Source organism: Eupeodes corollae, chromosome 2 (genome assembly GCF_945859685.1).
Source record: "Eupeodes corollae chromosome 2, idEupCoro1.1, whole genome shotgun sequence".
NCBI lineage: Eukaryota > Metazoa > Arthropoda > Insecta > Diptera > Syrphidae > Eupeodes > Eupeodes corollae.
In genome coordinates this window covers 73,843,071-73,868,965 of record NC_079148.1, presented here as the reverse complement: position 1 = coordinate 73,868,965, position 25,895 = coordinate 73,843,071, and the positions used below count along the sequence as shown (strand labels likewise).

Sequence of the window (25,895 nt, the reverse complement as noted above, 5' to 3'; positions counted from 1 at the left end):
CATGTTTATAAACACTTTCGGATTTGACAAAAAAATCAAGCAAGATAAATGGTTGTAAATTACTAAAAAATAGATAGATTGAGCCACAAGAATCTGTGTACTCAAAGCCATTATATTGGTAATTTTTCAAGATGGAAAGTGTTACCTACTGGTGACATACTAGGGCCATGATAAGGAAGTAGCTTCAACAAGATTTGGCAAATTTACACACAGCACAAAACTACAATGATAATAATTGCTCGGGTAATGTGCCCTTTTGGAGATTTGGCGTTGACTCTAAGATCACCGAATTACCAACAACTTCTTTATTTGGAATTGTTTAAAGTTGCGGACTAAAAAGTTTTAGATAGTAACAGCTCAGAGGACTTTTAAATAATATATTGAGGTTTTTAGTTTAACCAATTTAAAAGAAAAATTTAGCATTTTTGTTGATACAAAAATATCTCAATAACCACTGACGACTTCAATTAATTTATATTTTACACATTATGACGTTCTACATAACTATTAATTTTAAAAAAATATATGTCAGCTTGAATATTTAAGGAACAAAAATGTTTATTATACGTATTATTTGTTTTTAAAATTAAATACATTTCAAAGAAAAATTCAACAGTCGGTTAGAAAAAAAAATAATAATCTACACAAAATTGTTGAAATGATTTTTGATATTCTATATCACGTAAAAAAACAAAGCTATTGACTTCAAAATGATTTCATTTTGTACTTAATTTCGTTCTTAACGTAAGATAATATTATTAGAAAAATTTAATCGGTATTTTTTGTAAAAGAAGTTATAACTTTCAAAAAATGCTGCTAGAATTTGTAAAAATAGGTTTTCGATTTAAAATCTTAGGAGCAATCCAAACTTATTTTATAATACGCAAAATATTTCCCAAAATTTCGGCAGAGATTGCTGCCTTCTTCAGGGAAACTTTATTAACACAAAATATACGAGCAAATAATCTTATTTGGTTGGCTACATTGTGCGATGAGGCACAATATTCGCACAGAACCACTTCTTAAGATTCTAGACTTTTGTTTTAAAGAAAATAATTTTCTTCAATACCAAGACACTGTACTATTGAAGAAAAACCTGCGTTCGTAGCAAAATATGTTAACGACACATTTGTAATTATGGATAAAAGAAACATAGACAAAGTAATAAAAATTCTCAACGGATTCCAAACCAAAAGAATCTCGAAGACTAGTTAATTTCTATCAAACCAAGCAAGGCATATTATCATCAATACGAGAAAAAAGTCATTAAAATCTTAAGTGATAATCTTAATTCCAAGTTTTCTTTTAAAGCACAAAATGAAAACTCCACACGAAAATAATTATGAACCCGTTAGAAAGCACCACAAAAGCATGGTTTACGTTCCAACTTTATCCGACAACTTCAAAAGACTCTATTTCCCAAAAATTGACAGAAGTTCAGCAAACAAACAAATAGATCGATCCACAAAATTAACTGCAATGGTAGATCAAAGGAAAGACTCATTTCAAAGACCTATTGACACTATGCGATACCTGGTTTCAACAAAGAAATCCTAGTTAGGGAAATTAACCTTCAAGAAGTGGAATTAACTCTTGGATCTCTTAAAGATGGTAGAGAGGTAGGTGCAAATGGTATTCCTGTTGAGTTCTATAAATACGGAACGGAACAGTCATGGTAATACTTTTTAATGGAGTATTTGAGGGGCATATTTCCGTAAATGAATTTTGAGACGCTATAATCTTCGCGATACACAAAAAAGGATCCTTGTTGGATGCAGCAAACTATCGTGGAATTTCTTTTCTTAAGACTTATAAGATTTCTACAATTCTGTTGCGCAACGTGGATTGCAGATCAGAACCTGTTAAAAGCGACTCAAGCGGGCTTTAGATCAGAGTACTCAATAATAGATAACATTTTCACTATCAGGAGGCTAGCTAAAAGCTTTATTAAGCAGGGAAGAAGAGATGTATAGAGGAACACAGGCTGCAGTGTGGAACGTAGCTAAGCTATGTGATTGGTTCACAACCACCTCGGGAGTAAGACAGGGGTATACATTGAGTTCCACCTTCTTTTCGCTCTTCATAGACGAACTTGTAGATTACCTCCCAGATGGTGTTGATTAGCGGGAGTCCGTATTAAGGCATTAATGTTTACTGATGATATAGTAATTTTTTCGTATTCCCCAGAAACACTACAACTTATTATATAAAGAGTATACCACTACTGCTGCCTTTGGAACCTTACAGTCAATACTCAAACATCTAAGGTGATGATGTGTAAGAAGGAATGAAAAGTAGAATTTCAACGGAGAAGATATAGAATGTGTTAACTAATACAAATCCCTAGGAGGAACTTTTTCCAGAAACCTGAATTTGGGGAAACCACAAAAGGCAAGAACTGCAATTAATATTTCATGAAAAAGATGCTTAATGAACGAACAGCTAACAGTAGTAAATATAAGGTATTTCAAGCTAAGAAACTCTTAACACATAATGTGAAGAGAATATTTGGTCTGCCAAAAATACGCCAAATTACGTAATTATGCTAGAAACCGGACTATCAACTCTATTTTTAAAGACCCTAAGGATGCAAGAAGATTATCTCCTGCACGTTTTTAGTAATAACTGTAAAATTTATCTTTAAATCAATAAAAATCAATTATCTATGTTTCTATCAAATGAACCTTGCAACCTGTGTTATATTGGGACCACACAAGGAACTTCTTAGACAGCGCAAACGTAATTTGTTTTGACTTTTAATTTTGTTCCTATTTTGCTATTTTTAATTTAACTAAGATTATTCGTATTTTGTGTTAAATAAGTTCTCCTGGAGAAAGCAGCAATCCCTGCCGAAACGTTGGAAAAGTTTATGTAACTTAATTGTTTCATTGCAAAAATAACAGCGACAAAAAAACAAAACCGAAGGAAAATTATATTTCCACGTGTCACTTTAATTTTGTCATCTAATAATTCTGACATCTGAATAAATTAAAAAAAAATTAATATAAAAGTCGAAATTTTTCTAAATAGAAACCTACGTAAAACATTTCTAAAAATTGCTAATCTATTAATTCTAACATCTTTAAGAAACAAATGTTGACTTCAAACTTATTTCATTTTAAGCAATATGTTGGCGCTAACATTTGGTGAAATTAAAGAACAAAATTTAATAATATTTATATGGTAGGTTAGGAAATAGTTAACTCTTCTAAAAATACTACTAAATTGATTAACGTATCCTTCCTGAAGCTTATCATCGCAGTCTTGTTGTATGGTGTTATTTGATATCTTCATGAAGAAAGTTATACGTACGATCGATCAATTTGTGACAACAGGTAAAATAACTTCTGGTGTGTACAGAAACTTGCCACTATAAATAAATAAATTAGGTGGCGCAACAGTCCATGAAGAACAGGGCCTAGTAACTTACAACTCTCAACCATTCCTGCGTGCGAGTAATGTTGTCAGAGATGATAGGGACCTACAGCTTATGTGTCGAATCCGAACGGCTAATATGAGAAAGCACTTTTTCATGACAAGAATTACTCTTGGAGGATTTGTCAATTCCTCGCAAGAGGCAGTACCCGTGAAAAAAGTTAGGTGGCACAGACAGGGCTTGAACCCAAGACCCCTTGCATGACAGTCCAACGCACTTTTTATTTTAAATTCATTTTTATTAATTCAATCTTAAACCTATCGTAAAGCTAGACAAAAATTCATAAAACTAGCCTAATTATATATAACTTACAACTAACTTAATGGTCCCATATGGACGCTCTAAGTTAAACAATAATACTTAATACTAATGCCTTTCGGCTCTAAGATCTGTTTTAACTTCAATTCAATTTTATTTATTTTTGTATTCATTAGAAAATTTATTTTTACTTAAAAACTACTTACAATTAGGTCCTTAAATAAAACTTAAAGTAACTTAAACTACCTATTCTACCTATAAACTACTTAAAACTAGAACAACCACAGCAGCAAATCTAACTTTCTAACATTTTTGTTTTTCGTATTTTGTTGTCTTTTTTTATTTTATTTTTTTTGCATATTTTTTAATGTTTTTTTTTCAATGTTTTTTTATTTCTTTGTATTTTTTTCTGTTTTGCATTTTTTTTATTTCTTTTTGACAGTGCAACGCACTAACCATCACGCTACTACTAAACTTGCCACTGCTGGTCGGTCAAAAAACTACGTGTTCAATGGTATAACTGGCCAACTCATCTTGAGCGAATGAACATCAAAGCTCCAGCTCTTAAGGTATAAAATGTCAAGCCATAAGACATACAAACAAACACAGACCTCATTTCCGGTGGAGTGACCAAATTGAGGTTGACGAACACCAACTAGCTATTCTGGATTGATTGCAAAGCTGAAATAATGTTCCCGGTATAGTTCAAAGCTTTCTTTGAAAAATGTATTGAAAGAGACTCTAATGTTAGCTTTGAATTATAATCTCGCAAAGTCGGCATCAAGCCGTGTTCACGTTTGTTTACTGCAGTAATTTTAAGATTCATTCTAAAACTTTATCGCTTACTCCCGATGATATTAATATATAATTATACTGATGGATTGTCTACATGGGGGGCCCGTAATAGTAAGTCAGTTGAATGGGTGGATGCAGACTTTTAACCAGGAGGGATGGGGGTTGGTATGTCGCACACTTATCAAAAAGGCGAGTTTTTGGGGACCGTTTAAAACTGTTCCTTAAAAAAGGCTGAGAGAATTGAAATAAACATAATGTAACATTTACATATTGCAATAGCTAAAGTTATATATTTTTGTTTGTAGTACCCTCTTCAATAATGCACTGAATAATGCATATTATCCAGTACATTGGAAGACCGCTGTGTTTCATCCTCTCCCGAAAAAGGGAAAGGACAACTCCAACCCGTCAAATCTTCGGTCGATAAGTCTTCTTCCGAGCATCAGCAAAGTTTTCGAAAAAATCTTTAATAGGTCTCTGACTAAGTGGGCTGCGGACAACAAAATAATTTCGGATAAACAGTTCTGGTTCAAGGCGGGTCATAACACAATTCATGCTGCGTCTAAACTCGTTTCTGATATCCAATGGAATAAATCAAAACAACAATGCACAGGTGCTGTTCTGGTTGATTTGGAAAAGGCCTTTGACACCGTATGGTTAGAGGGTCTTTACCTAAAACTAAGCAGGCTTGGCATAAGCAAGCCATTGTTGTTTATACTTTATGATATGCTTAAGTAGAAAGTTTGTTGTCATAAGTGGCAGCGTGATTTCGACAAGATTCAGCGATATTGCGACGACTGGAAACTGAAAATAAATGTCCAGAAGTCGGAGACAATTCTGTTCCGAACTCCGTTGGCAAGGGCCACGAGGAATACGTGCAAGAATTGGCGCAAGATGGTTATCGTTGAATCTTCTTATGTTCATTACTATTCCAACGAGGTCTTATACAACGGGGCTCGAATCAACAGAATTGACAATTTCGTGATAAAACTCGTTCGAGGTCACTTACAAGAGCTATGTCTTCGACCAACAATTTAATTTTCGAGGCATTCTATCCGAACGACGAGTATTTTGCAAGTGCACGCTTGAGCGGCTTCATTCCACCAGAGGCATTCCTATTTTTAGATAGATGCGGTCTGATACAGGATAGATTGGCAGTTCCTCTAATCTACCACGTCAGACGAAGAACCGTGGATAGGCGACTTCCGTACAATCGGGACGTCATGGCACAAGGCGGAACAGAACTCCTTCGGTTCAGTAGGGATGTGTCCGAACGGGACCGAACTGATAGGATGAAGCAGGAGAACCAGTTTTGGTGGCTTCAATCGGCACTTGATAGTGGGTAGTCGGGATGGGGTTTTAAGCCTTGGCCGGCTTACATACTTGTGTTATAGTTTTAGGGTTTAGTTTTAAGTAGAATAGGCATGGTGGCACAAAAAGAAATAGAAAAAAAAAATACAAAACAGAAAAAAAACATTAAAAAACATGGAATAAAAAAAAAGACAACAAAATACGAAAAACAAAAATGTTAGATAGTTAGATTTGCTGCTGTGGTTGTTCTAGTTTTAAGTAGTTTATAGGTAGAATAGATAGTTTAAGTTAGCTTTAAGTTTTATTTAAGGACCTAATTGTAAGTAGTTTTTAAGTAAAAATAAATTTTCTAATGAATACAAAAATAAATAAAATTGAATTGAAGTTAAAATAGATCTTAGGTCCGAAAAGCATTAATATTAAGTTATAGAGTTTAACTTAGAGTGTCCGTATGGGACCATTAAGTTAGTTGTAAGTTATGGATAATTAGGCTAGTTTTATGAATTTTTGTCTAGCTTTAAGATAGGTTTAAGATTGAATTGATAAAATGAATTAAAAAAAAAAAAGTGGGATGAACTGTCATGCGAGAGGTTTTGGGTGCGACCAATGCCTATGCCACCTAAAGTTTTTTTTCACGGGTACTGGCTCTTGCAAGGAATTGACAAATTCTCCAAGAGTAATTCTTTTCATGAAAATTGCTTTCTCAAATTTGCCGTTCGGAATTGTTCTAAAACTGTAGGCCCTTCCATCCCTGACAACAGTACTCTAACACAGGAATGGTTGAGAGTTGTCAGTCACTAGGCCCTAGTTCACAAACTAACTGTTGCGCCACCCAAATTATTTATTTTATTAGATTCTCTTTAAAATACTGCGTTGTCTAGGAAGGTATGGTCTATCGGCTCACTACATATGAAAGAATTCCAAGATTCCAACAGTTTTTAAAATATGTATTAATGAGTTTAACTAAAATACTTAAGAGGGTGCATTTCATGCATTTAGAAATTATGTTGAAACGTAGCTTTTTCGCAAAAAATAAAATATTCTTTTTTATTATTATATATTTTGGGTTAACAAAAATTTTAATTTTTTTTTAAATTTCAAAAAAAATGTTGAGAGTCCTTTTTGCATCCATCTGTGTTATTATCTGTATAACAAAAATTTATTTGTGGTCGAAATCTGCGATAGTTTTTGCGATATGGATTTCAAAAAAAAGTCTCTTTACAAAATAAAGAACAGTACCCAAATGAGAAATGTTGACCATGTCCATGACCAATGGTTTTTATTTCATTAAGTAATAGTAAAAAAATATATTATAATATAAATGATTTAATATATGTATATAGTACTAGCTTTTTACCAGCGGCTTCGCCCGCAGTGGAGAAATTAAATAAGTATGAGAGATAAAGTGTAAGGGTATAATAATAGAAATGAGTCAATATAATAACTAAATTTTATTGCTTGGCTGAGATCAACAATTTTTAAAAACTACAACAGACAATGAAGTTTCAACACCTTAATGCTTATTGAAATGCAACAACAAATGTTAAAATATATTTCACCTTAACAAAAATAAATTATTTTTGAATTCTAACAATTTAACAAAATAAAACAAAGTATTAATTTAAGATATTTTTATAGACAATGTTATAAGTTTTCCCGTCGGGTGCAAATATTTGTAAATTCCCTGCATTAGATACACGTGAACAGGCTAGATAAAGTTGACCATGAGAGCAGCATGGGTTTTCTAAATGCACTCCTGCTACCTGTAATGTTTGTCCTTGTGCCTTGTTTATAGTATCAGCAAAGCTAAGCTTGACGGGAAACTGAACCCTTTTAAATTGGAATGGAAGGTCAGTGGGAATAATTGGTATCGAAGGTATTATAACACTATTTCCCTTACCGACACCTGTTAAAATAGTAGCACCAAGTATGTTCTGTCCAAATTTTGTTATCCGAAGCTTTGTTCCATTACATAGCCGAGGAGCATCTAGATTTCGCATAAGCATTACTGGTACATTTAGTTTCAATTGAAGTTTATGTGACGGTACACCCGATAGTTCAAGTGAATTTAAAAACTCCACAGGATATGAAGTACTTAGTTCCGTATCAATAATTGTATCCATTGACAAATAAAAAATTGAGGTTCATTTCTCCTTGAACCTCGTTTAAAATGTCAGTGTTGATCCTATTTACAATTTCATTTCTTGGTGCTAATATTGCTCTTGCACATAACCACTGATCACTACACAAATTTTGTTGCAATTCCGGAAAAAACATTAGCAATGAGATCCACATCACTTTCTACTAAATTACAAAATTCTCTTGACAGTGACGCCTTCAGCGTCAACGTCTAAACAACCATCACCAATTTTCAACAACATTTCTGCGTAAAGTCCTGAGTCCACGTCATTATGAAGATGCTCTCTCATATTGTAGGTAGAATAGGTAGTGTAAGTTAGCTTTAAGTTTTAAATTAAGGACCTTATTTTAAGTAGTTTTTAAGTAAAAATAAAAAAGGACCTTGATATTAGTTTTTTCTCATAATTTTCTAATAAATACAAAATAAATAAAATTTAAATTGAAGTAAAATAGATCTTAGGGCCGAAAGGCATTAGTAGTTAGTGTCATAGTTTAACTTAGAGTGTCCGTATGGGACCATTAAGTTAGTTGTAAGTTATGGATAATTAGGCTAGTTTTATGAATTTTTGTCTAGCTTTAAGATAGGTTTAAGATTGAATAAATAAAAATGAATTATTAAAAAAAAAAAATGCTCTCTCATATTCGTTTTCAGGCGGAGTTTTTTAACTGTCGGCCAGCTTGATGATTTAATGCACGCTTGAATTTTATCTGCTAGTGTCCCCCTTTGAATCACTGGCAGGGTTTGACGGAAATCACCAGCCAATAAAACTACCATGCCTCCCATTACCTATATCTGGACTATCTTCTATAGCCTTTTTGTGAGACATTGTTGTTTCATCCCACATTAAAAGCTTGCATTCTCGCAGCATCCTACCTCGTGAACTATTTTTACTAAAATTACAGATGGGCGAATCTTCCTGTGCCAAATTCAATGGTAAGTTTAAAACGGAATGTGCCGTACGACCGCCCTTTAATAGCGTCGCGGCAATACCTGACGAAGCTGCAGCAACTGCTATTTTTTTGTCTTTTCTGACGGACATCTATACTAATATTATAAATGCGAATGTAAGTTTGTTTGTTAGATTAAGAATTAACATCAGCGAGTAAGATCTAAAACAATATAGTAACAGCTAACCACATAAATTACGGATAACCTCAAAAATGTGAATAGTATTATACTGCATTTAACGACAGAAGAAAATAATAATAAATATAGAAAAATTAGAAGCAGTTGAAACTATATTCAATTGAATTAGATATTATTGTCGTCACCGTCGGTAATACAGTGGGTTGGTATTCCAGTATTCAGGGTTGAAATTTCATTACTATGATGCTAGATGTCGTTGAAGTAGCTAAATTTGACGATATTTTGACAAACAATTTTCTTATTTTTTTTATTTAAAAAAAAAGTATCCTATGTTACTTCTAATACCTTCAAGAGTGTATGTGCAAAGTTTCATGATGATCGGTTAAGTAGCGGCGTGAAAGCGTAACAAACAAACTTACATTCGCATTAATAATAATTAGGTATATTTATAAAATAAACAAAAAAGAAATTTTCATTGATAATAAACATATTTGCTATTCAAACAACCTTGACATCGAATTACAATATATTAATATTGTTGAAATAAATACTTTTCGGAAGAATAATTTTTTTAATTAATTATGGCTTTCCTTTTAAATAATTCTTAAATCCGATGCAATTTAATTCATAATTGGATTTGCAAATTAAAATAGACCTGATTCTTTCAATTTTCATATTTTTATCTATCCATACATTGTTTGAAATTGAGAAGATATTTTCTGTAGGGGCATAAGACCTAGCAAGGCATAAACAAGTTTCTACGATTTTTTAAATGTTTTCATACTGTATCATTTTTTTTATTGAAAAACTTAAAAATTCCGACCCACCTTTCTCCAGCACTTATTTGACTCTGCTTCCATTCAACAATTTTTCTGAAGAAACATAACTTTTTACACATGAAAACTCGTCGAAAACATCAGTGTCATTAAATGAAATATTGCTTCTCTTCTTCATAATATACATTAAACTAAGCTCTACTTTGTCCAAGGAAAGAGTGAAATCCTTGCTCTTCATTTATTTTTAGAGTGAAGGAATTTTCAACAATGCAATAATTCCAACAGTCGGAGTGTACTCTCAAAATTATTTTTGGAAAATGCCATAACTAGTCCAAATGCAAAAAAGATAACTTCAATTCACATTCACTGAAAGTTATTTTTACCATTGCATTGTCATGGTCAGTAAAACTTAATGGTAAAATTAATTTTCAGTGGTGCAAATCATCATGTGTGCAAGTGTAAGAGTATTGGTTTAACTTCCCCTGTATGTTAGGATTTGATTCTTGTATTTGGGAGAGTAGGAAGTGTTCCGAACAAGAAAGACTACGAATTATGATGTAAGGGTACGTTTTCATTAAACATTTAATGGTTTGCTTGCTTGGGCTTTCCTTAAAGAAACAATAATGAGCAATTTCTAACAAAATGAACATTTTTATGTTTTCCGACACAAAATAATTCATAATAAACATTTTCTTCGAATAATGAATTGTTCATTGTAATAATGAACGGATGGTCACCGTAGTCATACCAATTAGCGCAATACAATTAAGTTCGAATTCAAGGTAGTTAAAAAAAAGTTCTCTCCCAGGTGGGTGGTTTATGACTCCTACGAGGGGTTCGTAGGATCCGTCATTGATTAGTTGTAATTGATCAGTAGGTTAGTTTGAATGAGTTCTTGTGTAGGTTAGATATGAGCGATTGATTACAAATTAATAAGAATTACAAAAAAACACAAGCAAATGATTGAATGTTATACAATTCCCTAAAATTTGAAATTACTTTCCGTATTCGAGTAAGAGAATATTATCCAGTAGCAACATTTTTTGTTTATAAAAATTATTTAGAGATAATTCTCCCATAAAAAATATTACCTTGATATCTAAATTTGAAACATAAAGCATACATAATGTATAAACAATTTTATTTGTTTATGCACTTTTATTGTTCTTAGCTTTTAATCTTATCGATCACATAAAAATTATTTTTTATTTTGTCAACTTAAATACCAATCATCAAAATTGAATATTATATAAATAAAGTTAACTCTTAAATAATAAATCATTAAAATGTGGACATTGGTTCGGTTACTTATTGTTCTGGGGTTTCTTGCGTAAGAAATTTTTATAGATTCACTTTACCTCCTGAAGTTAAAAATTTTAACTATAGCTGTTTATAATTAATTCTGTGTACTGTTTTATATTTAAATAGAAGCCTTAGTGTAATTGAGGCTAAAAATTGTACTCTTCGTGCAAAAGGAAGCTTAAAATTTCCGAAAAACTTTAGTTTTGGTGCAGCAACATCAGCCTATCAAATAGAAGGTGGTTGGAATGCAGACGGAAAAGGTCCATCAATTTGGGATGAATACACCCACAATGATCCGGATAGAATTACAGATAGATCAAATGGTGATGTTGCAATTGATTCGTATCACCGTTTCGATTTGGACTTGAAAATATTGAAAGAATTAAAGGTAAGTTCTAATCAATAGAATGCGTGAAAATGTATATAAGAAAAAGGGGCTATTATCAATAATAATTCGTTTGAAAAACATCTCTACGTTTCAAATTTAAAATACAAATCCTTTTTTAGTCAAAATATAAACATAACTTAATGTTCGATATTGATAATTTCTGAGAAATTGTTTTAGCATTGAAGTTGGTGCCGTAAAATAAGACCAAGTGAAATAAAAATAAGTTTCAAAAATTGGGATTATGTCGCTTTACTAAAGCGAAATAAGGCCAATTTTCCAATATTAAACTTTGACAAAGTGAGGCCAAATTATTTTGAGAAACAAGATTAACTTATTTTTACTTTGAGGATTGAGATGTCCTTAACTCAATGGCCTTACAAATTTTCTATCACATCAGATTTTTAAAAAGAGGCTGGGATGCGACCCACACTGATAACTTCCAATCCCGTCTGTCTTTATGTACTCGTATCAATTTTTACAAAATTTGCGTACTATTTTTTGTAGATTTCATTTTTTATGAAAAAACGGATTGTTGGATTTTTATATAAAATAACTGAATATCGAAAACAATATTTTCTGTGAAATAAAATATATAAGTTTGAAGCCAATATTTTTAAGTTTTGAAAAGCTATTTGAGTCGAAAATCAATTTTTACCAACTTTTTTGTACAAAAACTAGCAACTCTTTTTCAAAATTTTACTGAATGTTGAAAACATAATTTCTTATAAGATAAAATTAGTTTGAAGCCAATATTTCAAATTTTTGAAAAGATATTTGAGTCAAAAATCAATTTTTAACAACTTTTATACATTTTTTTTTAGGTTTTTATTTTTTATAAAAAACTGCCAATTCGATTTTTCTCAAAATTTCACCAGATATTAAAAACGTTATTTTTAGTTGCATAAAATTGTTTTGGTGATAAAATCATTTTATATTGGTAAAATCTTCGAAGAGCACATTTTTTTTCTTCAGTTTTTTGATTTATAAAAAACAGTTAATTGGATGTTTTAATACATTGTATAAAATTTAATTTAAGTCAAAACGCTAGAGTTAAGGTATTAAGGGTTCACTAAAATGTTTACCTTTTTTTAAACAGCTATGGTAAAAAAAACACCCATGCGATTTTCGTGAGAGCCCTTTCTGCATCTTTCTACAACAAAAATTATTTAAAATCGACATCTCTTCTGGTTCTTGAGCTATGGACTACGAAAAAAACGTCACGAACGTACGGACATACGGACGTACGTACACACGCACGCACAGACATCTTTCTAAAAATCTTTTATTTCGACTCTAGCCACATGAAACGTCGAAAAATTTCAAAATTTTCAATTTGACAAATTGGACCCATTGCAATAACTTCCTATGGGAAGTTAAAAATGCTAAAACAACCTAAAACGGGGCTTTTAAGCCTAAGTTGAAACTCAAAATATGTCTTAACAATAAATTTTATGTTGATTTTGCAAAGCACAAATCTTTTTTTTTCTAGATACACTTTCAATAATTTTAGTATCCTACTTTGTTTACATTTTTTTATACATATATTGTGCGCGCACTTAAGGGGATGTGAATACCCTTATAAAGATTATACACAGTCCGGCAATCAGGAAGAGAGGATAGTATTGGAAATGAGATACTGACGCACATTGGTTTTGAATGCCTGCACATTGTTATGAATGGGAAATATTTAGTCTAGAAAAGAATTTCACATTTGTGTACCGCGACTAATAAAAGAATCCCTGTACTTTTCAGTACGTCCGAAATTCTGTCAAGAGAAAAACTGATGGGCATTCCTAAATAAACGGGTATTACGGTTAAATTGTTTGAGGGGAGGAATGCAACTGGCTATTTCACTAGAACATTGTTTATGAAAATAACTATACAAGAGATCCAAAAGTTTCAGTTAAACAACGGTCACCTATCAATTGTAAGAGCTCTTTCTGTCCAAGAGACTCAACTGTGTTATTGGTGCACCTGGCCAGATATAGGAATTGTAGTCGAGTTTCGGACGAATATAAACTTTATAGATTGTAGCCAGACCAGAAGGGGTAAGAAACTTCTGCATCTTCTTCATTTTTGGCGATGTCACTTAACAAAAACTGGTTTGTAATGCGCACACCTAGAACTGAAAGCTGTTCAGTCTCCTCGATGCAAGACGTGGATAGTGGCATTTGGGGAAGCTTGAGCTTTTGTGATAATAGACAGCATTGAGTTTTCGAAGCATTAAATTCTACACGGTTTTTGATTCCCCATTGGACAATGCTGTCAAGATCAGAATTTAATGATGAGAATCTAAATACGAATATGAGAAGCTGTGGGCACTATCATCAGCGAACTAATTAAGTGGGTTAGAAGATTCAGACAAAAGATCATTTTTAAAAAATAAAAAAATGTGTCGGAGACAAAACGGAGCCCTGAGGCACACCAGTGTTTATTTTGCGAGATTTGAACCCGTCCAATACTACTTGAATTGAACGGTCCGAAAGGAACCCTACAAAGAAAGTATTCATCAAATGCACGCATTTTCGATAAGAAAGCTTGGTGCCAGGCTCTATTAAATGCCTTTGAAATATGAAGTGCAACAATCTTACTTTCTCTAAAACGATGTCAAGATTTGTTCCACTGTTCGGTGAGATAAACCATAAGATCACCAGTGGATCTATTGCTAAGAAAGTCATACAGCCGGTCATTAAAAAGCTTCCGTTCTTCAAGATATTTCTTAAGCAGCGATTCCATGATCTAGGAAAGAAGGGACGTAAGTACAATTGGACGATAGTTAGATGTTGGCGAGGGTTCGCCTTTTTTAGGGACAGGCTGGACAAATGCATTTTCCACCCACTCGGGAAGAGACCTGTGGAATAGGACAGATGGAAAAGCTTACGCAGTGGTTTTGCCAGCGAAGAACAATAGCGAAGATACTATTCGGGCCAGTGGATTTGTGAATGTCAAGATTTTTAAGTACTTTAGTAACTGAACGTGTACGAAAGAAGATTCGTCCCATAGAATCGTTTACGCTTTCAAGTACAGGCATAGTCATGTCACTTATTGGCAGCGTTGAATTAACAGCAAACTGTGCTACAAGCAAATTGGCTTTATCAATCGATCTTACTTCGCAAGTGTCATTTAAAACAAGCGTCAGAAACGATGAAGACGTAGTGTCACGCACTTTTTATACAAATGTCCAGAAATTTGTAGTACCCTTGGGACATAATATTTTGTGTCGTAATTTCGGGTTATGCAAACATTTAATGAATTGATAGCTTCATAGAGTTGCAAAAATTCGTTTTGGATTTTATTTCGAATTTAAACTTTAATTTTAACTATTTCCTTAAGCTTTCAAAATATCCGTTTTCAACATTATTTCCAACTTAAAATAATATAATTGTTAACATTAACACAAAGGTTTAATTACAAGAACAAAACTTACTTTTAAACAGTTTTGTATTTTTCAGCTGAATACGGTTTTTTCAGAATTTTAAAAAGACAGGTGAAATCTAACAACTTATGAAGACTGTCAAAAATTGTATGAAATACTTTAAACATTGCAATTTTTATTGAAGAAAAGGAAGATAGATTTGGCAAAAATTTAGATAGACTCAAAAATCCTTACGTAATTGTTTTTTTTTTAATTTTAAAAAACATAATCCCAAAAACCAAGATTCTCTTTCTGGCAATAAAATTCAATTTTTCCGATGGGTTTTGATGGCCTTAATTCAAATGTGGGAAGGAATGAAACCTTGAGAAAATATGTAATCAAAATTTTTTAAATTCTTCAAGTAATGTTAAATCGTCAGCTCAGGGATTTGGGGATAAGTGCGAAGATTCCACTTTTGACGTTTCTATAATAGGTATGCGGAATTATTTTAATTTTCCACAAATTTACTTTCTTGGATGGAACTTTCAAACTGCGTGCTAAGATTGTAATAAGGTTAATTTTAAATTTCGAAGGAATTCATGAGCCTCATATTTCCCTTTTTCAATTTTGTATGTTAACAGTTAAAATAAACTTCACCTAATAAAATCTATGGTATGTAAATAACATTAATATCTTAACCGTTTCAGTTGGATCACTATCGTTTCTCAATTGCGTGGACAAGAATCTTTCCAAATGGTGATGTTTCGTCTAAAAATCAAAAGGGCATTGATTACTATAACGATATCATTGATAAGCTTCTAGCCAATAACATAGAACCGATGGTCACCATGTACCACTGGGATTTGCCGGTTGATATTCAAAAACTTGGTGGTTTCACCAATGCCCTCATCATAAACTATTTTACTGCTTATGCTGAGGAATTATTTAAATTATTCGGTGATCGTGTACGTTCTACATTTTGAAAACGAGTACTTATTAAAAAGACTCTAAAGCTTACTTGTTAATAGTTCTGTTTAAAATGTGTAGGTAAAACTCTGGATAACATTTAACGAACCAATGCAAATATGTAAACCTGGATATAGTACTGCAGAATCACCGCCAAATATAAAATCCCCCGGAATTGGAGACTATCTTTGTTTTACGAATATTCTCAAGGCACATGCTCGCACCTATCATCTTTATAAGTCGAAGTACGTTAAAGAACAACGTGGCAGAATTGGAATAACTATGGATACATTCTTCTTCATCTCAAAATCTAATGATAAAAATGACGTAGACCGCGGAATGCAATTTTCAGTAAGTATTTTGTGTGCCTTGATTTATATCTCTTATGCATGTTACAAAAGAAGCTTTGACTTTTCTTAAATTAGTTTGGTATTATTGCGCATGCAATTTTTAGCAAGGCAGGAGGATTCCCGAAGGTATTGGTGGATGATATTGGTAAAAACAGTCTAGCCGAAGGACGGAGTGTTTCCCGTCTACCGCATCTTGACGCATACTGGAAAGCCTACATTCGAGGATCATTTGACTTTCTTGGCTTAAATTACTACACATCAAGATATGTTGAACGCCCTTCAAAACCTCTTGGTGAAAATCCCTCCATGTTAAGGGACTATGACATCGAGGAAACCTCTGACCCTAATTGGCTTCAAGGTAAATCGAATTGGTTGTATTGTGTTCCGACAGGATTTGAAGGTCTTTTAAAGTGAGTTTTTATATACATAAGTCGGAAGAAACTAAGAGGAGAGTGATTATGGTATTTTTTTTTTATCAAAGATGGATTCGTGAAGAATACGACAATGTCGAAGTAAAGATTACAGAAAATGGTTGGTCTGACGAGGGTGATCTAGATGATGATGACCGAGTTAGTTATTATAAGAGCCACTTACAAGCAGTCTTGAATGCTATTCATGATGGAAGCAACATAACTTCTTATTCTGCTTGGAGTTTATTTGATAATTTTGAATGGAATCGTGGATATACGTGAGTTTTAAAGATAATTAAATTATGTATCGATCTATCAAATTTTTGTTTTTAGAGAAAAATTTGGACTTTATGCTGTAGACATGAAAAGCCCGAAGAGAGAACGTACTGCAAAAAAGTCTGCGATTTACTATAGAAAAATTATTGAAGCAAGGACACTTGTAGATGAATTTTAAATTTAAATCTGGAAAAAGCTGTATATATTGTATTTATGAATGTATGTTTGTTAGAAATAGTTATAATCTTAAAGAATTGTATTTAATTTAACATAGTAGAAAGACGCTTAATAAAAATTATATTTTCGGCCTTATGAGAATCTATTCCATATTCCAAGACTTGGAAGACGGGAATTCTTCCTTTCTTCATCTCAACTTCTGTTTTCCCTTGGGACAATATCAGCTTTAGTATTCACCTTGGAAAACAAATACAAGGTCTTTAAAGAGGGACGCTACAAAAGTAGAGCGACAGGGGCAGCAAATGACGCCATATTTCTTGCTGCTCTTTTGACATTTCTTTTGAGTAACGTTTTCCATTTTATGATGAAAAGATATACGAGCCGACAACGATTCGAAATTATTAAAATTTACTACCGAAATTCGGAGTCAGTTGCCTTAAACTTTAATAACACTACGTCCAATTTATGGTCGTCATTATCGTCCTAGCAGATTAACAATTGAGAGTCTAGGGGACAAATTTGAATCCCCAGGTTAGGTTATGGTTAGGTTAGAGTGGCTGTCCAAGATGGAAACGGACACACTTAGGACAGTTTAATGGCCCTTTGTGATACCACATGAATCTTGAGGCTTCCTCCTAAGCTCAATGGAACCAGTTAGAGTCCCTTACGAAACGTGAGAGGCTGATTATACTGATATGATTTAGATCGTTTAGATCGTTAAAGAAGAATTCTCCTAGGTAATTCTTGCGTTTTCGAGCTAGAGCAGGGCATGTGCAGAGAAGATGAAGAACCGTTTCTTCCTCTTCCTCGTACATACAGCTTCTGCAAAAGTCATTTGAGAATACGTCTAGTCTCGTGGCGTGCTTTACTATTAGACAGTGTCTGGTTATGACACCTGTTATCGAGCTTATATGCGATCTGCTTAGATAGAGCAAGCACCTTGAACGTTTTAAATCCAGTGTTGGCCAGATGTTTTTTGTGGCTTGACACGTGGTGATGTTGGTCCACCTGGTGCCTGCCCTCCTCACAGCGTCTTGCATTAGTAGCAGCTTACAAGTAGCGATTGGTATGCCAGTACTTGCCAAACGTGGTAGGATGGGCTGTACTGTACCGTTCCTGGCGAGTTCATCTGCCTTACAGTTTCCTGGAATGTCTCTATGGCCCGGCACCCAGCAAAGGTGAATATTAAACTGTTGCGTCATCTCCATTAGAGATGATCGACAGTTATGGACTGTTGTAGAGACATAGTCCAGAGATTTGATAGCGGCCTGGCTGTCGGAGAAAATACGGATATCAGATGTTGATATCACGTTTTCTTTGAGCCAAGACAAGACTTCCTTAATCGCCAAAAGTTCCGCCTGGAACACGCTACAATGATTGGGAAGGCGGAATGAGAGACTTAATTTCAGTCGTTCAGAGTACACACCACCACCAACCCCTTCTTTGGTTTTTGAGCCACTGTGTAAAAGTGAATCCCCAGGCACAATACAAAATGTTCCCGTGCCAGTGAGACAAAGAAGTGCCCGTAGTATCAAGAATATTGCTGCCGCTGAGGCTTCAGTTGCAGGAAGCCCAAATGTGTCTCTTAGACGTCGTTCTCAAGCATTGGAAAACGCTGTGACGTCGTCTTGGCGAATTTCGCGGAAAGATTTTGGCCTTCATCCTTACAAAATTAAATTGACGCAAGAACTAAAGCTGCTTGACCACCAGGAGCGTAGTATGTTATGAGGGCTGATAAACAACTTTATCGACAAATCATCTTCAGCGATGAGTCTCTTTTCTGGTTGAATGGCTTCGTCAATAAACAAAAAATGCGGTATTGGTCAGGCACAGTCCACACGTACTCCATGAGTTATCATTGCATTCCGATAAAATTGTGGTTAATGGGCCGGCGGCGGCGCGTCGTCATTGGGCCGTACTTCTTCCGTGATGATCAAGACCGGCACGTTAGTGTGAATGGGGATCGCTACCGTTCAATGAAAATCAGATATTTTTTGCCTGATTTGGATGATATGGACTTGAGGATTTAGTTCCAACAGGAAGGTGGGCGCCACAAGCCACACAGCAAATGTCACAATCAATTTTTTTAAAACTATGTTTGGAGAACGTGTTATATCACGAAATGGTCCAGTCGCTTGACTGCCTCGGTAGTGCGATTTGACGCCATTAGACTACTTCCTGTGGGTCTACGTCAAGTCTATGGTCTATGCCAACAATTCAGCAACGATTGATAATCTTCGTACGAATATCGAACGTAAAATTGCAGCAGTATTGGCTTGAAAAACGTCAAAAATCGGGTTCAGGGGAATTGGACTTCTGCAAGCATGCCCTTGTGGCCATGCAAAAAAAATCAAGTTCCATACATAATGGCATCGAACGTTATTTTACAGGAATAAAGAATTTCACTGAACACCAAAACCGTTTTTGTTTTATTTACCCGTGAGAGTTATTCCTACTTTTTCCGCGCTGTTCTTGAAATCAAAAAAGAAGTTCACTCAAAATCTTATTTGACTCTGATCGTACATCCGTACGTCCGTACGTTCGCGACGTTTTTTTCGTAGTCCATAGCTCAAGAACCAGAAGACATATCAATTTCAAATAAATTTTGTTAAACAGATAATAAGGCAGAAAGATGCAGAAAGGGCTATCAAGGAAATTGCGTGGGTGGTTTTTTTAAAATAGCAGTTTGAAAAAAGGGGACAATTTTGGTTAACTCTAAATATCTTACGAACCAAAAACGCTAGAGACTTGAATTAAATTTTATATAATAAACTAAAACGTGATATCAAAGAAATATATTTTTTGAAAGAAATCCATTTAAGTTTTTTTTACAAATCAAAAAAACTGAAGAAAAAAAATGTGTCACCTCCAAAATTTTACGACTAAAATATGATTTCATCTCCAAAACAATTTTGTGCAACGAAGAATAATGTTTTTGACATCTGATAAAATTTTGAGAAAAATCGAATTGACAGGTTTTTTATAAAAAATAAAAATCTAAAAAAAACATTACTCAAAGTTGGTAAAAATTGAATATCGATTCAAATATCTTTTCAAAAACTTGAAATTTAGACTTCAAACTTACATATTTAATCTTATAAAAAATATTGTTTTCAACATCTGAAAAATGTTGAGAAAAATCGAATTTACAGTTTTCTTACAAAAAATAAAAACCAAAAAAAAAATTGAATAAAAGTTGGTAAAAATTGATTTTCAAATCAAATATCTTTTTAAAACTTTGAGATATTGGCTATAATTTACTTTTATCTTTCAAAAAATATTGTTGTTAACATTCAGTAAAATTTTGAAAAAATCGTTTTTTTTTTGTACAAAAAATTAAAAACCTAAAAAAAATTAACAAAAGTTGGTAAAAATTTATTTTTGACTCAAATATCTTTTCAAAAATTTTAAATATTGGCTTGAAACTTATTTTAGTTCACAGACAATATTGTTTTCGATATTCAGTAATTTTTATATAAAAGTCCAACAGTCTGTTTTTTCATAAACAAATAAAATCTACAAAAAATAGTACGCAAATTTGGTAAAAATTTATACGAGTACATATAGACAATCTTTTAAGCAAGAAAAATCGACAGACGGGATGGGAAGTTATCAGTGTGGGTCGCATCCCAGCCTCTTTTTAAATTTTGAATTTCCTTTCGTGAAAAATGTAGATTTATTAGGATCTACTAAACTCTTAGATCCATGCTAAGACGGTGTTAATAATTAACAGCAACAGTTTTTGTTGTTTTTAAAATTAGTGTCATTTTTATATAAAAAAAAAAAACATTTTAATTCACAATACTATTCGTATTCACAATACGAATAATCTAAAGAGGTTCTAATCAATTAATTGTTTTATTGATGATAATGGATACATAAACACAGAAGTTTCCATGAAGATTATGAATAAGTAGGTAAGATTTATTACACCCCGAAGATAAAACACAAAATAAACTATATCTTGAAATTAAATTACTTATTGGCTATAAATACACGGAATGTGGTACATTTTTAAACACAAAAAAAATACAAGATTCATAAAATATTTTGTAGAATTTGAAGTTTAATAATTTTATTACCTTTCCATAAGAAGTTGTAACCGGTCAAATTTTTCGATTTAAAAATTTTGAAATTTTTCGAAGTTTCAAGCACCCTAGAATTAAAATGAAAGCTTTTTTAGAGAGATGTCTGTGTGAGCGTTTGTACTTACGTTCATACGTTTGAGATACCATTTTTATTCGTTTGCATCTCAAGAATCAGACTTGAAATAAATTGTGTCATGCCTGGGGCATGGCAGATCGGAAAGTTGGTGATTGCCTAAAACTTAGCTTAGGCCAGCAATGCAACTTTCTTGCCATGTCGAAGTTCTTGCTTTACCTCCTCGCGGTGGACCCGTGCAATGATTTGTGTATCCCCATATACTTGACGACTTTTGGCTATTGTACCCAGACGAAATTTGGTTTCTGGAATGTGAGAACGCTTCTGGTCGCAGGAAGTGAAGTTCCGCAAAATGCCAGATTCCTCCAATTAGAGAGAGAATTTATGCCGTACAGGATAGATATCTTAGGGTTAAGCGAAGTGCGATAATTGAGATCAGGCAAATACAAGTCACCGACACGTAACACTGTACTGTTCTACTCTGGTCATGATCCAGGAAACGCTCGAGAAGCCGGTGCTGGGTTACTCCTTACAAAAACGCAACCAGAAGCCTTATTTCGTGGAAGCCCTTTAGGGAAACGCTTACCAAAGCTAGATTTCAGAGTAGAGTACGAACATTATGAAATGTTACGCACCGACGGACGGAGCTCGCATCTGATGAAGAGAAAGAATTTTTTTTAGTTAACTGGGATCCGCGTACAACAAGGCTCCCCGCGGAGATATTATTTTGGTTATGGGATACCCCAATTCTAAGGTTGGCAATAACAGCTACGAGCTAAGGCATGTGATGGGTGTTCACGGAGTCGCCATTTGTAATGATAATGGTGAGAGGTTCATTAACTTCTGCAATGCCAATAGCCTTGTGATTGGTGGCACTATGTTTCAACACAAACTCTGTCATAAAATTAGCTGGGTATCGACGGACAGGCAAGCGTCTTACAACCAAATTGACCACTTCGCGATTAGTCGACGCGTTAGGAGCAGTCTCTTGGATGTACGAAACGGAAGAGGCGCCGATATGGGACTTGCCCATGACCATTACTTAATGATAGCTACTCTAAGATTACGTACTGCTACAGTTCGAAGGTCCAACGGAATAACACGAGCGAGAGAGGTTCACCGCAGTGTGCACCGCGGCAAGCGTAACTACATCAAGGCATTTGGTGCAAGAAGCAGAAGATGTTGCAAACAGGTGCGACAGTATGACCGTTTACAGAATAACCGATGAGCTGACCGGTGCACACAGCTCAAATCAACACCTGGTGATAGAAGTAGCCGGTACTGTGATAAGTTTTCCTCGGTTTTAATACAGGTGTTTGCAAACAAAGTGCAGCCGATACCTTCTGAAGCGCCTAAAGCAACTAAAGCACTTAAGAACAACAAAGCTGTAGGGCTTGATGGAATTCCCGCGGAGCTTTTAAAAGCAGCGCCAACGTCATCAAGCGAACTGCTTCATCCGCTCATAAAAGAAGCCTGGACCACCGAAAGCTTCCCCGATGAGTAGAAGAAGGGAATTATCGTCAAGCTCCAAAAAAAGGAGATCTTACAAGTGCCTAAATTGGAGAGGAATTTGCGTTCTACCTGCCGTTGCTAAAATAGTAGCAAAAGTCATACTGGAACGCACCAGAGAACACCTTGAGGCCACACGCGATGCAGGATTCCGAGCTGGATCCTTCTGTATTGATCATATCAACACCCTGCGGATCATTATTGAACAGTGCGTTGAATATCGATCACCACTACAACTGCTGTTCATCGACTTCGAGAAGGCCTTTGATAGCGTGAACAGGGAGTATATCTGGTTAGCTTTGCGGAGGAGAGGTATCCCAGAAAAACTAAATGCTATTACTAAAGCAACATATGATGGATCCAAGTGTCATGATCTGCACGATGTTAGGTTGTCAGATCATTTTGAAATATTAACTCTCATAACATCATGGATCTCCATCAAATGACAACAAATGTGGAGAGAGAAGCAGAAGTTGTGTTCAGATAAAACAAAAAATGATCCGCACCGGAACCCGACCATCCCCTGAAATAAATATTTTCTCGCAAACATTGGAAAAAGTGGGGAGCTTTTAATACCTTAGAAGTATCGTTTCCATCGACGGCGGAACCGAGCAGGACGTCATCTGCCGCATCGGCAAAGCAAAAGCGGCGTTCATTATAATTTGGAGGAATAACTCTATCACGACTGTTTTGCACAAATGTCGAATCTGTGCTTCTTTTTGGGTGCAGCACTTGGAAGGTTACTTCAGCCATAGCAAGAAAGCTGCAACATTCGTGAATAGATGTCTTCGTAACATCCTATGGATTTTGTGGCCAAACCGCATACCAAATGAGGTCCTTCATTGAAGGACAATTCAGGAACCTATAGAATCTATAATACGACGTAAGTGGCAATGGATTGGACATACGCTTTGAAAAAGTAAAGACAGCATTTCAGGTCAAGCAATGTACTGGAATCCGCTCACACAAGAAAGAAGAAGAGCTGGAAGACCGAGAAGCACATGGCGCAGGACAGTCGAGGCGGAATCAGCGTCACTTGGCAAGAATTGAGGGAGCTGAAACACATCTCCGGAAACGATGGCCCTATGCCCCTTAAGGGGTTCCCAATCGACTTAACAGGTCTGAGGAGTATACAGAATGAAATACAAAAAGATGCTAAAAGGACTTTCCAAAAATTTAATGGGTGGTTTTTAACTATATAAATTTAAAAAAAGTTTACATTTTGGTTGACCCAAAATATCTCATGAACTAATAACGCTTGTAGCTTAAAATTAATTTTACATTATATATTAATGTCGCGTGATACCACACTCCTATAATTTTTACTTGTGACTTATACGAACTATATGACAAGTTTTGCTTCCGTAAAAAATTTCGAACTCAAGGTTTTATTCAAATATAACATTACGGTGGCAGAGAAGTCGAAAAAAATGGGCCCCCCAAATCCGTCCGCCTGTTTGTCTGGCCCTACATCTCAAACCTTTGGATCGTTTAGTTCAAACCTGGAAATAAAGGTTTTAATCCAAATCGCGTTCAGCGATTTTTTTATTTAAAAAAAACAACAATAGTCCTTATACAAATTATTGGTAAAACCCAAAATTCAATTTTTTCGAAAACGAACCGACATAATTTGTTTTTTATTTATTCTTAATTTAGCTTATTTCAGTAAAGAAATATTTGTATGAAGTCATCCAGAAGGGTTAATCTCACAGAACCGTTATGCTATTTTTAAGTCTTCTTAAGAACTGATGAACCGATTTCAAATATTTTTTTGTATCCCAACCTATTTTTATTATGGCTATGCGGAGTAGTTTTGCAAAAATAAGCAAATTTCCGTTGGACTTTGACGTAAGCTTAAGTTTCTTGAAATTTCCATAGTTGGACCTCAACACAAATTCCAATTTCAAGGTTATCCTTACCACACTTTTATAGATGTTAGACAAAAAACTGATATCTGCATAATACCAATTTTTGACTTTCACCTCATTAACTTTGCTTTATTTGCTGCACTAAAGTTGCTTCTTTTTCTCGGTGTTTGCGCTTGATCATAAAAAATTGCAACTAACATTAACCTTTTATACAACTGTGTAATTCTCAAAATTGGAAGTACTGACAACTGCTGTAGTCAATGCTCTCAGACGTTTTCCAAAAACTAACCATTCTGATCTTTTGATTGCAAGTAGCAAAAATATTGTTGTGCAAGTACTCTTATGTTGAAAGCGATATAAGGATTCCATTATATATAAATTCATCCATCCAGTTTAGATTAAAATGAAACAGAACAAGTATCATACAATTTTGTGAGCTAACTTGCTATCTATTAAACAATTCTGTTAATGATTAATATCATACAAAATTCCCTTTATTTACAATTATTGCTGACTGTAGCTACAGAATGAGAAAAGATAAGATTTTAAACTGGTAATTTTAATTGTTTTGAAGATTCTGTAAAAAAACCAAAAGGAATTTATCAACAACGGAACCTTAAACTATAATTAGGGGATTCCAAAATAATTAATATATGTATGTCAGATGTAGAAAAACAATTTATTTATAAAAAAAGCAACTCATTGTTAAAGAAGTTTTGATTATCACAAAGATTAGTTTAACTTAATTAATATATAATCTCAAGTAGTTGAAATGTTCCTTTCTTAATTATTGTATTCAATCTTAGAGAAACAAGAGTTAGGGATATGTTTCATTTTAGCATTTTTATTATAGTTCATCTCAGAGGGCATTACCCTCCTATTTTGTCCCTATATTGTCCTTGTTATCTAATTCAAAGCGAAAATGAAATCAAACTTTTACAACGTATGAAGACCGTCGCACTGTTTCATGGCATTCGTTGTCTTATTCCTCAATGAATTCATCAAAAATTCCTACTCGAACTTCAAGAAGGAGTGTTCTACAGTTTACTGTTCTTCTATCTTAGATTCATCTTATCACTTATATCACTCTTATAGAAATGTGAACTTATCATGTCACTTAAAGCAAGTACAGAATGTTGTTGTTTTCTTAGAATAGATACAAATCTCTATCTGATTCATGGTATTGAAAGCTGTTCAATTTTTGCTAAGAAACAATCAACAAATTATTATCTATCATTGTGAAGGTAGCATAGACTAGACGGCTTGATTTCACATCATCCAATTTACTATAAAAGTGAGCTTCATTTTAGTGTCCACTCATAGTCCACTTT

At 34.0% G+C, this 25,895-nt stretch overlaps 1 protein-coding gene across 1 annotated transcript; it reads left to right on the top strand.

Annotated features, from left to right (window-relative positions):
* Positions 1–11,210: 11,210 nt before the first annotated feature.
* On the top strand, positions 11,211–17,161 carry LOC129945046 (myrosinase 1-like; the record flags this gene model as incomplete). Its single annotated transcript, XM_056054707.1, has 6 exons — positions 11,211–11,492; positions 15,555–15,812; positions 15,895–16,164; positions 16,239–16,573; positions 16,645–16,851; positions 16,907–17,161. Coding segments are annotated over 6 exons (1,473 nt in total), but the record flags the coding sequence as incomplete, so codon positions are not given.
* Positions 17,162–25,895: the final 8,734 nt, after the last annotated feature.